The 14,428-nt window shown below is 33.8% G+C and overlaps 1 protein-coding gene across 1 annotated transcript in view; it reads left to right on the forward strand.

Moving 5' to 3' along the window:
- The window catches only part of LOC149805293 (protein PALS1-like), a 181,671-nt gene that overhangs the window by 141,075 nt on the left and 26,168 nt on the right, over nucleotides 1-14,428 (forward strand). The window contains exons 7-10 of the mRNA XM_089933875.1: nucleotides 1,993-2,133; nucleotides 7,174-7,249; nucleotides 10,739-10,824; nucleotides 14,123-14,203. Of these exons, the coding sequence (XP_089790001.1) occupies nucleotides 1,993-2,133; nucleotides 7,174-7,249; nucleotides 10,739-10,824; nucleotides 14,123-14,203 (384 nt within the window). The remainder of the gene's footprint in view (nucleotides 1-1,992; nucleotides 2,134-7,173; nucleotides 7,250-10,738; nucleotides 10,825-14,122; nucleotides 14,204-14,428) is intronic.

A 14,428-nucleotide genomic window follows, 5' to 3' on the forward strand; every position in this document is an offset into this window, starting at 1 on the left:
TTCACTGATCTCCCCCTCCCCCCTAAACAAATATAGGCAATGAGGTGGGGTATACCAAGATTGCCCCCTCCATCTATAAATCCATCCATTCATTTGTTTGTGTGTCCAGGCTTAAATCTGAACCTGTTAAAGATAGTGATATGAAATTTTTTACTTGTGTACCTTATGGCCAGCTGACCAACATGGTCCTCTCCGCAAGGTTATGTCAAGGTTATTCATTCTTTTGTGTGGGCTATAGCCATGAAACAATTTAAGGTAGTGATATTAAGCTGGGTGTATTTGTGCATCATAACTCGAAGATGTGTCACGCACCATGCCCATATCTGTAAGATGAATGTCACAGGTCAATACCTGACTTCATGTTGTCTATTGCAGCTAGTTAAACATATTTTGAAAGGAGATGAAACTTGGCATATTTATACACTTTAACTTGGTTGTTTGCATGCATGTACCACCTGCATGGTTGTAATTTAAAGATCATGGTCCCCTGTTTCATCTGGAGACTATTGTCTGGAAGCTGTGAAAATATTGAAACGGAACAATGAATAATTCAACATTTCTACTTTGGGCATGTACAGTCCAGTCTTCAGGCTCAAGGTTACAAGTTCAGGTCACTTGCATGTATTTTGTTGTGTTCAGACTGTAACTGTGAATCTGTTAGATGTAGTGATATTAAAGTTCATACAATTATAACATTTTGCTGGGTCTTTTCTTGGTTTTATTTTCAATTTCAGTTTCACATGTCAGTATTACTTATTTTTGTATCTATACTCTAACTTCGAAAGTCTTACATAATGAATTGAAATGAGAATAATAGATGTAATAGTAGGGGTATTCTGTAAACTTCCGTTTGGTGACACCTTTAGTTTTAGAGGTTTTGACTGGCATACAGGATTGACATTTACTGTGCTCTAAGGCTGACTGTTTCTGGGGATAGGGAAGGATGATACTTTAGTAACTGAAAAGCATTCTGAGATAAATGGCTGCCTCCATCAAGCCATTTTCTGTTTTCTGTTTTGTTTGTTAAAGTTTTAGACACTAAAATTGAGATCTGCATTGAAACAAGTATGAAATATTTAGGGACATTTAATGCAGAATTGCAATTTTTAATGTGCATGTAAGGCTGGAGGGACAGAGAGGAAGCGGAAAGAGGGCAAATTGGAAGTGCACCCCACAGATTTGTGTCTCACAGGAGAACCTTAAATGTATGCATTACAAGAACCTCTCGTCTTAAGGGTTTTGATTTTGCCAGTTTCACAAATTATGCATTGTATCATTAAAGATGTTTTCTTTAAGAGCAGTCAGATGAACCAGTCAGTATCAGTTGAGTCCAGTGATCAGAGTGAAGCAGCTAGAAGAGTCACTGAAATAGTTAACGATACAGAAAATGTTTTCTCAGTATCAAAGACAGTTTATTTTGTTTCGGTGGAGTTTAATGCCATTTTTCATCACGTGACAGTTGGCTATACATGACAGCCAGTATAAAGCTTTCTAACATACCCACATTGATCGAGCTGAGACTCAAAACTCACATGGACAGAGGTAAGATGTGTGAATGGTCAGTAAAGGTGAGCACTGTAGACTGCTGTGTCACCCAGAGCCCCAGATCAGAGTCAGCATTGTAGATGATAACTGTACTGTGTCAGTTTATGGTGTTGTGTGAGAATGTGAAGTCTGATGTGAAAAGTTTTTAGCAGGCAGGGAAAAAGGGAACAGTACTAGTTTTAGGTTTATTCCTTTAAGTTAGCTTTTTTAATTGCAAAACTGATGTATAAATGGTTTTGGTGCTTGTCAGTGATTTTCCAAAGCCCAAGGCAATGGGGCAAGAATTTTCAGAAATAAAAAAACATACCCTGTATTTGTTTATTATTGGTTAATTGCATTTATATACAGTTGCCTTTTTTGAAGCATGATATCCCTCCTAGTGCCTGTGTTTTCAAGATGATGCCTGTTGACAAATTCTTGTCATGATTAAGTTCTGCTTTGTTTCAGAATCTGATCTTAACTCATGACAAGGTGGCAGATCAGGCACTAAAACCCATCCCAGATGAAGTTCCACTGGATTTCCATATGTTCCCAGTTGGGGAAGACAGTATCAAAATTGTTCATTTGGAGAAGACCAATGAGCCTCTTGTAAGTATAGTTGCTTACTGATATTACAAAACCATGTAAAAATGTAATTGTTCCTGCATAAAACTCACACCCATTCTGTTATGGCAGATCACAATATTCAGGCCAGGATTTCATTTATAGAGGTTATCATAACCATCACTTGGACAAAATTGGGATCATTTTCTCATGTAGGATTAGGGATTTTACAGCAGAAGGTAATATTTTAAATACTTAAAGGTCACTGGCCACCTGTATTGTACAAATGTGTGATATTAATATAGTTATAAACAAAACACATTGGTTATGTATGCACAACCATAAAAATATTTAATTAGACTTAAAACTCCTCTTTTTTAAATGAAAAAATTATTTGGCAATCTCCGTACACAATTGGTAGTTTCCGTGTGCCAGAACCAGATATGACTTTATCCCTTCTATTCAACCTAGCCATTCAAGTGGTTAATTTCCACACGTAAATGTCTATGTGATATATCGTATGATCGTGCTTTTGTACAGCAAATATGGTGCACTGTGTTGCATAAGGATGTAACCAAATGAGTGATGATGGGAAAAAGGGTTCTTTCTTTTTCCGAACGACCATGTTTACCATAAAGAAAGTGGATTTAATCTGCTGGATCGAATAGGGGAGGGATGGGAAAGTTGTATCATTTATGCCGGACTATAGTGAATTTGGTCCAAAGACAATTCGGCCAAACTCGAAAGACAATTCAGCCAAACTTAACAATAGTTTGTACGTTCTTTTTCTTCAACAAACAAGTAGATTCTGTGTAAGATAGGTTTTAGGAAAAGAACTAAATTTAAACAAACTATATTGATATTCTTTGAAAGAAAATAATCATACTTCGTAACATACTTATTTATGAGAGAAAACACAAACTGACATATCTTGCTCGTTCTAATTAAAATGTTTATATATATTATTTTATGCTAAAAATAAATGCACCTGCACAATGACATTCTCAGTTTAAGTCTTCTGGTCAAATTATCAATAATCATTTATAAAACAATAATACTTAACAGATAATATTCTACATAATATGTGTACATTTTGCTAAGTGTAGTGTACATTAGATATTATAACAAATGTACTTAATTTTAGGCTTCACACTGTAACACTGATGCATACAATGCACACTCGATTACACATGAGAGAGAGATAGAATAATGTTGAGCATTTTGTCAGTATTTAGTTGCTGCAGTATGAAACTCTTACCAGTTAATTTTAATGTTTTTATTTTTCAAGTTGTCTTAGTGTGTACGCACGTAAATTGAAAGCTTGTCATTACTAGTCAATATCGTCAATCATATTTGCTCCATTATTCCATACAAATTAGAAAGGAAATAATTTTATGTTTGAATTTGTGCCTCCCCCACACACACAGTACGAAAGAAATTGATAAACATACACTTGTTTGAAAATAAAATGAAAGAAATTAACCTTGCATTGTTATTATATATTCCTTCTTTTTTCATTATGCGAAAATTATTTTAAAAAAATATACATGTATATCCACAAACTCAGTATATGTAGTGGATTCCGGCTTGCATATGCATCCTTAGTGTAGTGTGTATCACTTATGTCAAATAACAAAATCGCAATTGAGATGCAGATATCACCTGATTGTTTGAAGGCACCTGCCATTTATGCATGATAAGTTACTTGTTGCAAACTGACCTAGATTGTATTGTATCAAGGTTAACTATAAGACAGTATCTCGCATTAATAAAAAAATCATTATTTTAAAATAAAAATCATTATTTTAAAATACATTCACTGCAAGTGCAAATGATAATCTTTTTGCTAGCATGGGTTACAAAAGTATTATTAAAGCAGGTTATTGTTGTATATACTATTTACCCTGCAAACATCAGTTATGATTACATATGGCAAACAAATAGAAGCCCGGGTGATAAACACAACTGGCAGGGAGCAATAAACTCATTGTTTAAACTTACCGACAGGATATCAGATACATAGGTTATTTTATTACAAAGCAAACCAACCCCAGAAACTGACTTTGGTATCGTTTTAGTGTGCTGATTTTTTCTTATGAAGTTGGCTGACAAAAGGAAGTCAAGTTTGGTTCCTTTGGATTCTTTATGTGTACCGATTTCTTTTTTTTTATAAAGTCTGCTGACACAGAGAAGCCAGCATTGATTTTTTTACCTGTATTAACGGGAATTTTCAAAATAAATTGGCTGAACAGTAAATTAGTTTTCATTAGTTTCATCTAAATATTCCCTATCCATAGTTTTGACAAGAAGAAGCATGTACTTCGTCTTGTAGGGATACATGTACGTCATTTCCTGTTGGTGACCTCTATAGGTGGGAAATCATAACTAAGGGGAAGTAACAGCATTGCATACTTCTATTTTGAGTAATTAAATTATTATTTCTTCTTTACACTTGATAATTTTTTTCTTCTATTTGTGCAAGTATAACTACTTTTAATCATGTAATGCAAATCTGATGTAAAAAGAAAAATGTTGGAGTATGGCCGGTGACCTTTAATGACACCCCCCCCCCTTCCCTGTAGGCATGGGGATTTAGGTCCAATGCACAATTTTGCATATCTTATGAGGCAACTAATCAGTGTTTTGCCCTGAGATGCGTTCCATGATGATGTTCCAGCTGAGAAGATTTTGTATCTTTTTAAAGAGTATTAGTTTATATCAATAGTTTAACTTTCTATTTTAGAACTTTTTCTGTTTTAGCTTTGTTTTGTTTTGCATGCCTTTATGGGATACTTAAACTTGGAACTGTATAACTAGGATTATGCTGATGTGCCATTAAACCCTATGCATGCATGCATGCGTGTGCACACACACACACACCAAATGAATATTTGAATACATGCAGTGGATATTCAGACTGGAAATTCTGGTATTCATTTCACTTTTGCTATAACTACATGATAATATTAGAATGAAGGATTGACTAAAAATGGACATTTTCTTCTAATCTTTATTTCCCTTCAAGTGAAGTAAACTATATGGCCACATAAACCGTGCATAAAGTAGACCATCACCTTACCAAATCTACCTAAGTAACTGCTGCTATGTCTTTTTTAAAATTACAATTTATAAAGAATTTTAATTTATGATGAGATAGCAGTTGTTAATTCTTCAGAGGTTTCCAGGTATTTTTCAAAATGCTTTATGACTGTATTTTGATTCATTTTTGGTAAAATTGGTTTTTTTTCTCTCACCTGAATATTGTTTTATGTTTATGCTTACCCCATAGAGTTATTATTAATCTACCTCCAATATAAGTGCATAAAAAGTGTTTAAAATTCATTTTGGTTTGAAAGAAAGACAGAATGAAAATAAACACTTTGTTTTGGTTCGTTCCTGTAACTCAGCCTATCATACAAGTTTTCTGTAATGATATGAGTGATATCTGGTTCAGCAGTTTTGTATGAAAGGTGTAATGAAGGATCACACCTTCATTTGTCATCGATGCACTTGTATTTTTTTTAAAAAAAACAAATTTTATCATTATATGCAATACTATCATATTATCTTGAATATTGGGATACATACTGATATATAATATAGCTGGTGATACCCTGTACTAAACATGAGATATAATGTGTGCATCTGGAGTAATATTATACATACTGGCACTCTTCCAGTTTAGCTTGTACTTGGCTGTATCAGTGTAAACTTTATATACTTAATGGACTTATCAGTTGAAAAAATTGTGTGCATGTTGACACAAGTAGTTATTCCATAGAAGTCTGATTAACTTGTATCTTCAAATAATGAATCTCAGACTCTTTTCACTTGAATTTACTTTGAATTTTCTTGCCATGGGGATTTTTTAGCGGTCACCATGGTCCCCCAAAATAGTACTTTATCCTGATTAGTTTCAATCATGGGCTTGTAACAGTGACTCGGGCTGTTTTTCATACAAGTTGCTTACAGTTTGCATGCAGAATCAACAAAATTGTTGTTCAGCTATGCATCACTGTATGCATCTGTAGCATATTGAATTTCATGTGTGCATCTCAAAATGGAGCTAAAATTACCGAATTTGTTTCACATTATTGATTGCATCATCATGTGTATTGACATACAGAGCAACATTACTCAGTCGATACATACTAAAAATAGAGTTGTTTTTGTACTTGTAATCATGTTAGTCATGGAGAGTCCAATTTTGATATAAGATTGATCACCTGTGGTAGCGTCATATGCCAAGGGTAAACAAACATTGTCTGCAACATCTAGTTTTCATTAAGCTGATTCAGATTACTTAATGTCTTTTTGTGATATGATTTATCTAATGAGTAATAAAATCTAGATTTTGATTCAAAGAAAAAGTACTTGCATGTACTGTACAGTACCTGCAAGAAACACATTGTCTGTCATGATTCAAGTACATATATAGGGATGCAACTCCCAAGAAATCACAAGGGAGTCAATTACTTTTCAATCAAAAGTAGCAGAATTTGAAAGCTGATTAGTCCTTTAAAACTTAAGATCATGGCAACATCATAGAATTTTCATGTAAGCAGACCACCCTTTTTCAACATTCATTTGATGAATGCTGTCATGGTGTATCTCATTATACATGGTGTTCCAAACCATTCATTGTGTAATGAATTAAGTACTTTGTCTACATTTTGAGATGCTTATATGAACATTAACTGAGCTACAGATGCAGATATCATTCACAATGCTGAGCTGAACAGACTATAATATAAATGGCTTTTTTGTTTCAGGTAACACAAAAATCCTCAAAACTATCATTACGATATATACTCACATGTTGAATCGAGCTGAAACAACAAAGATCCTGATGTGACATAGCATAATGCACCTGTAGATCAGGGTCTAAGTTCTTTGTTCTTCTGATTACAAACTGAACAGACTCAGATTTGACGGTGACAGCAGTTTACAGTTGGACTCATAAGTGAGTACATATGAAGTCCAAAGAGCAATATGACAGACCTAACTTACCAAGTTGAGACTGTTCAAAACACAACTACATTATGGTCACATAACAAACAAGTTAGATGTGTAATTTTATTTCAGGGTGCTACAGTACGTAATGAAGGAGAATCTGTCATAATTGGCAGGATTGTGAAAGGTGGCATAGCGGAACAGAGTGGTAAGCAATGTGCATGCAATTCTTATTGAAAAATGACTTGAGTATTTTTGTATCTTCAAAATATAAAAGTTTAGTTTTAAAGATTAAAAAATAATGTCACTGGTAGCAGGCTCGTGCCTAATTAAAAATTCTTTTGTCTGTACCAGTTAAGTGACCTCGTTTTATGTAAATTTAATGGATATACTAATAGACAGCAACATCTAGTTTTCATTAACTTATGAAACTTAAGTTTCATAACTACACTTATGATGCCCCAGTACTAGACATCACTTATGAAATATCACTTATTTGATACTCTCCACATTTTACCCCACTTATGAAAAATGGTATGGAGATGAATAATTCAACCATATCAAAACTAAGTCAATCTGCATATTTGAACAACTGATATTTTCAGTTGTTTGTTCATTACACACATTAATATTTTGGAACATATTTCACCTTCACTTATGAAAATTGGTCTGGAGATATATTTCAATGAAAATAATAAAAATCAAACCCAAACTAAGTCACTATAACCAAATTTGCTGACTTGTTTTTTCAGTTGTTTATTCATTACACTCTCAGTATTGGACTGTTTCACCAACACATGAAAAAAAATTGGAGTGTGGTTGCATGTCAGCAAAAGTAACATAGCGACACCAAAACAAGGTCATTGTGGCCAAATTTTCATTCTTGAGTGACTTTCAGATGTTTGGCAGCTGGTTCATAACTCACTCAGTATCTTGGACCCTATTTGACCTAAAATTGGTTTGAGGATATGTCTCAACAAGAGTAACTCAGCCATACCAACACTATTCAGTCGAGAGTGTCCGCCTCAGATGTGCAATGTCGTGGGTTCGATCCCCGGCCGAGTCATACGAAAGACTTATAAAAATGGTACTAACAGGTGCCTCACTTGGCGCTCAGCATTAACACATTAACCCCTGGAACTTTTTGTCATTTTCGCCTGAAAATCGAGTAGGAAACACATTTTGAAAGCTATTTCTGAATAGACTCGAAAACACCAAATCCCTGGTCATCTTTCAATAACATACTGCCTAGTTGTGTTAGAAACATCGTTTTTTATTGGCTATTTGACTCGCGCATGAGCAGAAGGGTAAAAGTTGTTTTTGTTTTTTTTTTTTTTTTTTTGTTTTTTGCTAAACGGAGGAATTATTTTTGTATGGAGACCACTCTTTATTCTAAATGCCCATCTTATCCTACTTCTTGCAAAGGCTCATCTGTCTGTTTGCAGTTCATACCGGTTTGCTTTAGATCTGAGACCAAAAAGCCTAAAATCCGGACACAAAATCGGATTCACACCAATGGCCAATTTTAGGTAAAAAAAAAAGGTCAGGTCCAAAAAATGAGGTTTTTTATCTATATTTTGTAGTGCAACTAGATATTCCAGATTATTTGGTATCATTGTAGCTACATCTGTCTTCCTTTCTATAATACCACCCACTTTAGTGTATCATGCATGACCATGACGCTACAGAGCTCAGCAGTAGGCTCAAGTCTCAGATTCAGCCATTGTGGGTATGTGAGAAAGCTTGCCAGTAGCTTCTCGTGGGTCAGTGGTTCTTTCTGGGGTTTTCCCGGGTTCTTCCTCCACCATTAATACTGGTTGCCATGTATAGCCTATCGCTTGCTGAAAAATGGCGTTAAACCCTACAACAACAGCAACACCCAAAATATCATGGGCCCTATTTCACTCACATACGTTGATGAACTTCATCTTCAAAACAGTCTCAAATAGGTTAGCTCAGTTATACCTAAACTAGGTCACCATAGCCAATTTTTCATGTCTGAGTGACATTTGAATTTTTAACTGTATTTGTTACATTCTCCATATTTTGGATCCTGTTCCACCAGTGCTCAAGAAAATTAGTATGTAGTATGTATGTATTAGTACTTGAGGAGAGTATCTCAACCATATCCAAAGTTGACGTTATTGATACACGTGAGTGGCTGATTTGTTATATTATGAGTATTTATATTGTCAGCTATTTTGGATGTGCTCTGACTGCTTTGGTGGCCTAAGTGGTTAGAGCACCTCCAATGCGGGAAGCCCACAGTTTTGAACCCTGGCCAAATAATACCAAAGACTATAAAAATGGTACTGGCAGCTGCCTCACTTGGCACAGAGCATTAATAGGTTAGTGTTAGGACTGGTCATCCTGGTGTCAGGATAATCTGATTGAGTGGGACATCATGCTACATGTCTGTGGCATGATGCCCCAGGGTTAGACATCTTTTAAGCTGCCACACTGCACACATCATAGAGATGTGACTGAAAAATTGTTAAAGTTATGTTAAAAATCCCAATCACAAACACACACACGCACACACTAATGTGCTTCTATTGGCATTGATAAACTTGTGTTATTAACTGTGATGCTTGTGAAAATAACTGACTCATCTATGTTTCATTCAAAAAAATGAAATTTGGTTTATCAGTTAAGACCAAGTTAATATAAGAAAGGTTGATATCTTAATTAATTTCCATTTTCTGGTACATTGTTAGAAAATTGATAAGAATGTAACAGATATAACATCATATTTATTTGATCTTGATTGCTAGATCTTGAAGAGAAAGATAATGTTAATATTTGCACATCAAAAAATAGTACATAAAATTGTTATTTACTCTTGCTTATTTGTATTTGTGAAGATGTTCCAGTAGATTGGGGTGGGGGTATTTTATGAAAAAAAGCATGGGGATTTGCCTTGGTGAGCTGAAGTTTTGAATATCCTGACAGTCAAATGATGTAATCAGATGTGAGGAATCATATATAGGATTGCCTGCCATGGCTGCTGTTGGGTCATTGTTCAAACATACTGGGGGTTATAACATCAGTATCAAGCAAGAAATTCATAGGAATTATATATCTGGTCTGCTTCCTTGTCTTATAGAGTCACATATATTTCCACTCTCAAATGATCTTGACCAAATATACTCAGATTGCCACCATTTGTTTTTCTGTATAGTTACACCAATTGTGCTACCTTCTTGACAAATTCAAAACTGTGTTATATTTGGTTATTCTGACTTGCTTTTTTTGGTCAGATACAGTATTGTGTAAAATGTCAAAAATATAATTCATAGCAACAGATTAGGTCATCCCAAATCAACTGCCTTCATAAATTGATATTTTTTATCAAGAGCTTATAAAGAATATGAACAAATGAAGGGGTGAGACGGGTGTGAGAGTGAGTTTAAGCTCCAATTAAAGAGTAAGATTAATGCATAATAAAAAAGAAAACTTTCCAAGTGTTAATGCAATTTGTATTTCTTGTTTTGGTACATTTATGATGTATTTTACAATCTGGCTTTGCAACTTGTCATGTTTTTGTATCACCTATTGCAATATATCCAGTATTAACACAGGGAAAGAAAACATCCTATATGCTATCAATAATATTTAACACAGTCTGTTAGAACTAGTAAAATTATCATCAGAACAGTTTATAATAAGTATTGAAGTCTAATTTGTGAATCTTTAGGTCTGCTGCACGAAGGAGATGAGATCTTGGAAATAAATCGTGTTGATATGAAGGGGAAAAGTATCCATGATGTTTCAGAAATGCTTGTAAGTTCACTTTATTTTCATTTTGTCAGAACATTTAGTTGCAAGATTACATATTAATTTTAACTTAATTCAGATATGCAATGTACAGAAAACAGTCTTCTAAGCTATGTACAGAACCTTTTCAAACAGTATGTTTCAGATTATACGTTTTCAAAATTCCAGTTCTGGTTTATTATTTGAGATAATTGGATTGCTACTGCCTGTTTTGATGCATTTAATTGCAGAACAAGACTAGCATTTCTTTCCGTTACAAGTATAATTGTCACATATAATACTTTATACTTCTAATTTGACATCCCACTAAATATTTCATTTGAGTAAGTGTTTTTAGCTCTACTGGTAATTGACCAGTATGGAATGATCTGTTGTCAATCATCTATCTTCTGTATTTTTGATTACTCCTCCTGAATGGATGGTCATATCAACATGGTGTTTTTTTTAAACAACTTCTTTTGATGTCTGGTAGGTCCTAATATGCTTGCCACAGTGACCATCTTGAAAATCTTGCTGTCATTATTTCTCTGGTCATATCAGCATAGGTTTTTCACTGAAAGTTTTCATATGATGTATATGTTGTCATAAATGAAAATGGTGCTGCTCTGACTTATAATATGACTGCCACAATGGCCATCTTGAAAATCTTGTTATCGCTGCTTCTTTTAGAAATCCTGTCATGTCAGTATTGTGCTTTCACCCAAAAACTTATTATGTTAGGTTGGTACTAAATATGGTACTGGTCTGATACTGAAATATGGCTACCATGCCACCCATTTTGAAAATCTTGTTATCATTGCTTCTACAATACGGAAAGTCATATCAACATGGAGTTTCCACCAGAAGACTTCTTATGATTTCTTGTTCATCCTAAATGACTTGACACCCAATATGTCCATCGTACCATGTAATTTGAAATTTTGTTATTGCTAAAGAATATCAAAAATGGTTTCAATACTCTGCAGATAAAAGTAAGAAATAGTCTTATTTTGAATTCCAGGAAAATCATTTTCAGCAAGTTTATTACAATTCCACAAAAAATATACTGTTCAAAGGGAGCTGCAGCCCAATATGATATTTTTTCATGGTATCAGACCAGTGCATGAGATTCTTATAGCATAGTTTTTATATATAAATCAAATGCATACCATATATACTCGTGTATAAATTGGTTCCAGCTGCAAACAATACAGACCGTGAGCTACCTGTGCATTATGTATGTTGTTTGTTCCACTGAATAGACTGCATAGATCCAGATCTGCTGGCACATTACATGATGACAGATTTGGATCTACGGACTTTGCAGTTGAATCTGACTTGTACCATAATGACTTGAAATTTTTGGGCACTGTAAGTCTTGGGACACCTTTAGTTATTTTCAGAAGTAATTTTTTTGAACTTCATATGTTCTGATATGAAATTATAGCAATTTTTTCATGTGCTATAAGACTTGTGACACTGTCAACATCTTTTTTCCTACTAATTGATCGATGTATTTTATTGATCATAATGACACCAAAAAAATGATTTTGTAGTTGTTAAGGGACAGTCGTCATGAATTATTACATGGAAATCTTGTGAGTTAATCTAATTTGTTGAAAAGTCAATAAAATCTTTTAATGTTTGTCTGTTTTCTTATTATTTCTGCCTAATTCAGAAATGTATATTTTGATTGGATGATGACAGAATTAAGCATTAGACAGTTGCAGCATGCATTTATAACAGTAACCTTTCCCATTTTTCTTCAGTTGATTATTTTTTGTTTATGTATTATTGCATTAAATATTTGTATCAGTCCACCAATAAATCCATTTTCATTTTGGCTTGAAAGTGTAAATACCTAACTCGTTAAAATGTGATCCTCATATCACAGTAATGAACAACAATATTGTTTGGTTCAGTGCTCACATTTAGAAAGCATATTTACATAATGGCTTCACCACACATGCATTGAATTGAAAATTTTAATTTTAACTTTCACTGAATGTAGTACATCCCAGGATTTGAATCATAGGCACAACTGCACTAGAATAATATCTCCAAAATACAAAAAAGAAGTTTCAGTAATGATGCTTCAGAAATAATTCTCTCACCATACAAACTCAATTTTAGCTTGCTTTGATGTAAGCGACTGTAAATAAGTGCTGGTTTACACAACTATGGTAATGGTGCTGATAATATGAAATAAAAGGCAATTACACCTCAAAGTAATGGCATCCCCAAGGCAGTCTCATGGTTTGAATGATTAACTGGCATGGGTTGATGTTAGAAAACAAACTACAGATCTGGAAATTATAAAAGGAGGTGCCAAAACAACCAGCATGCCAGTGCATGGAAAATTATGCAATTTTGTTAAGTCAAAACACAAAAGTTAAATAGATCAGTGATGATCTTAGTCAGTCTAGATCCTTTCTTTCATGAGCATATGACAATTATTTGAATATATGCTGGTTATATGCCTTATCCAATTAAACATGTGCACCTTTTAATAAAGATTACAGTACTTTGTAGAATTGCTGATGTCACGGAAAAACAGTAACTTGTGAGTGCATGGATCAGAGTAATGAAACAGTTATGTACATTAGCTGAAATGTAATATGGAAGAATGCGATTTGATATAAACAATGAATAAAGCACAATCTGTGTCTAATATTTTTGGGAATAAACAAAGATATATGTCATGCTAAGCACAATTTGCACTGTGTGAATACTGTACATTATAGTACAGCCTGGTCTTCCGGGTAAGCTTGAACCAGCCTGTGAATTATGAAGTCTTTATTTACCTTTATTTAATTTCATGTTGGAGAAATTGGAAAATATGCACCTGCAGAATAATAATAAAAATAATCATAGTAAGTTATAACTGTTTATTGAGGTGGTTATTGAAATAGTTGGTCACTGCTGTGTGATGTGCCGATTTTGCCAATTTGGTCTTGACTTTTTTTGTGTTTACAAGTGTCGGGACACTGAAAATTTTATTTGTTTTACATGCTTATAAGTTTTGGGACATGAAAAAAACTGTCCCAGGATATGTAGCTATTATGGGTAAGTAAGTATATACAATAATTTTTATGGCATGTTTTATTTAATGCTGATCTTTATTCTACTGATGAAAAATGAATCTGGTAGGGTAAATAATTTTTATATATTTCAGCTGCAATTTTGGCTCATCTTTATTTCTACAAGTACAGGTGTCTTTAGAGATGTTCACTTGAATGTCAGTTTATATTATTTTTCTTGAGAGTTCAAGCTGGCAATTTATTAATTTTCTTCTTGCTAATCTTCTTAATATTTCATATTTCAGGCCAATATGTCGGGAACAATTACCTTTATGATTATACCCAATAACCAGTATAATTCACGTCCTTCCATGCAGGATGAATTGGTGAGTATCAACATATTATGCAACAGCTATAGCTTTGATATTGTTGGCTATGTTGTAAGAAAACATTTCCAGTTATAAAATGTTATAAAATGTCATTTGAAATAAACTACACTTTTGTCTTACCAGTAAATGGTTTCTGTAAAAACCAAATTAATAAACCAGACATTTTTGATGAAAGGGTTTAAATTATCTTTATGCAGAAGCAACATGATTTGAAATGTTAAC

The sequence above is a fragment of the Sinohyriopsis cumingii genome, chromosome 2 (genome assembly GCF_028554795.1).
Source record: "Sinohyriopsis cumingii isolate HCF-2022 chromosome 2, ASM2855479v2, whole genome shotgun sequence".
Taxonomy (NCBI): Eukaryota; Metazoa; Mollusca; class Bivalvia; order Unionida; family Unionidae; genus Sinohyriopsis; species Sinohyriopsis cumingii.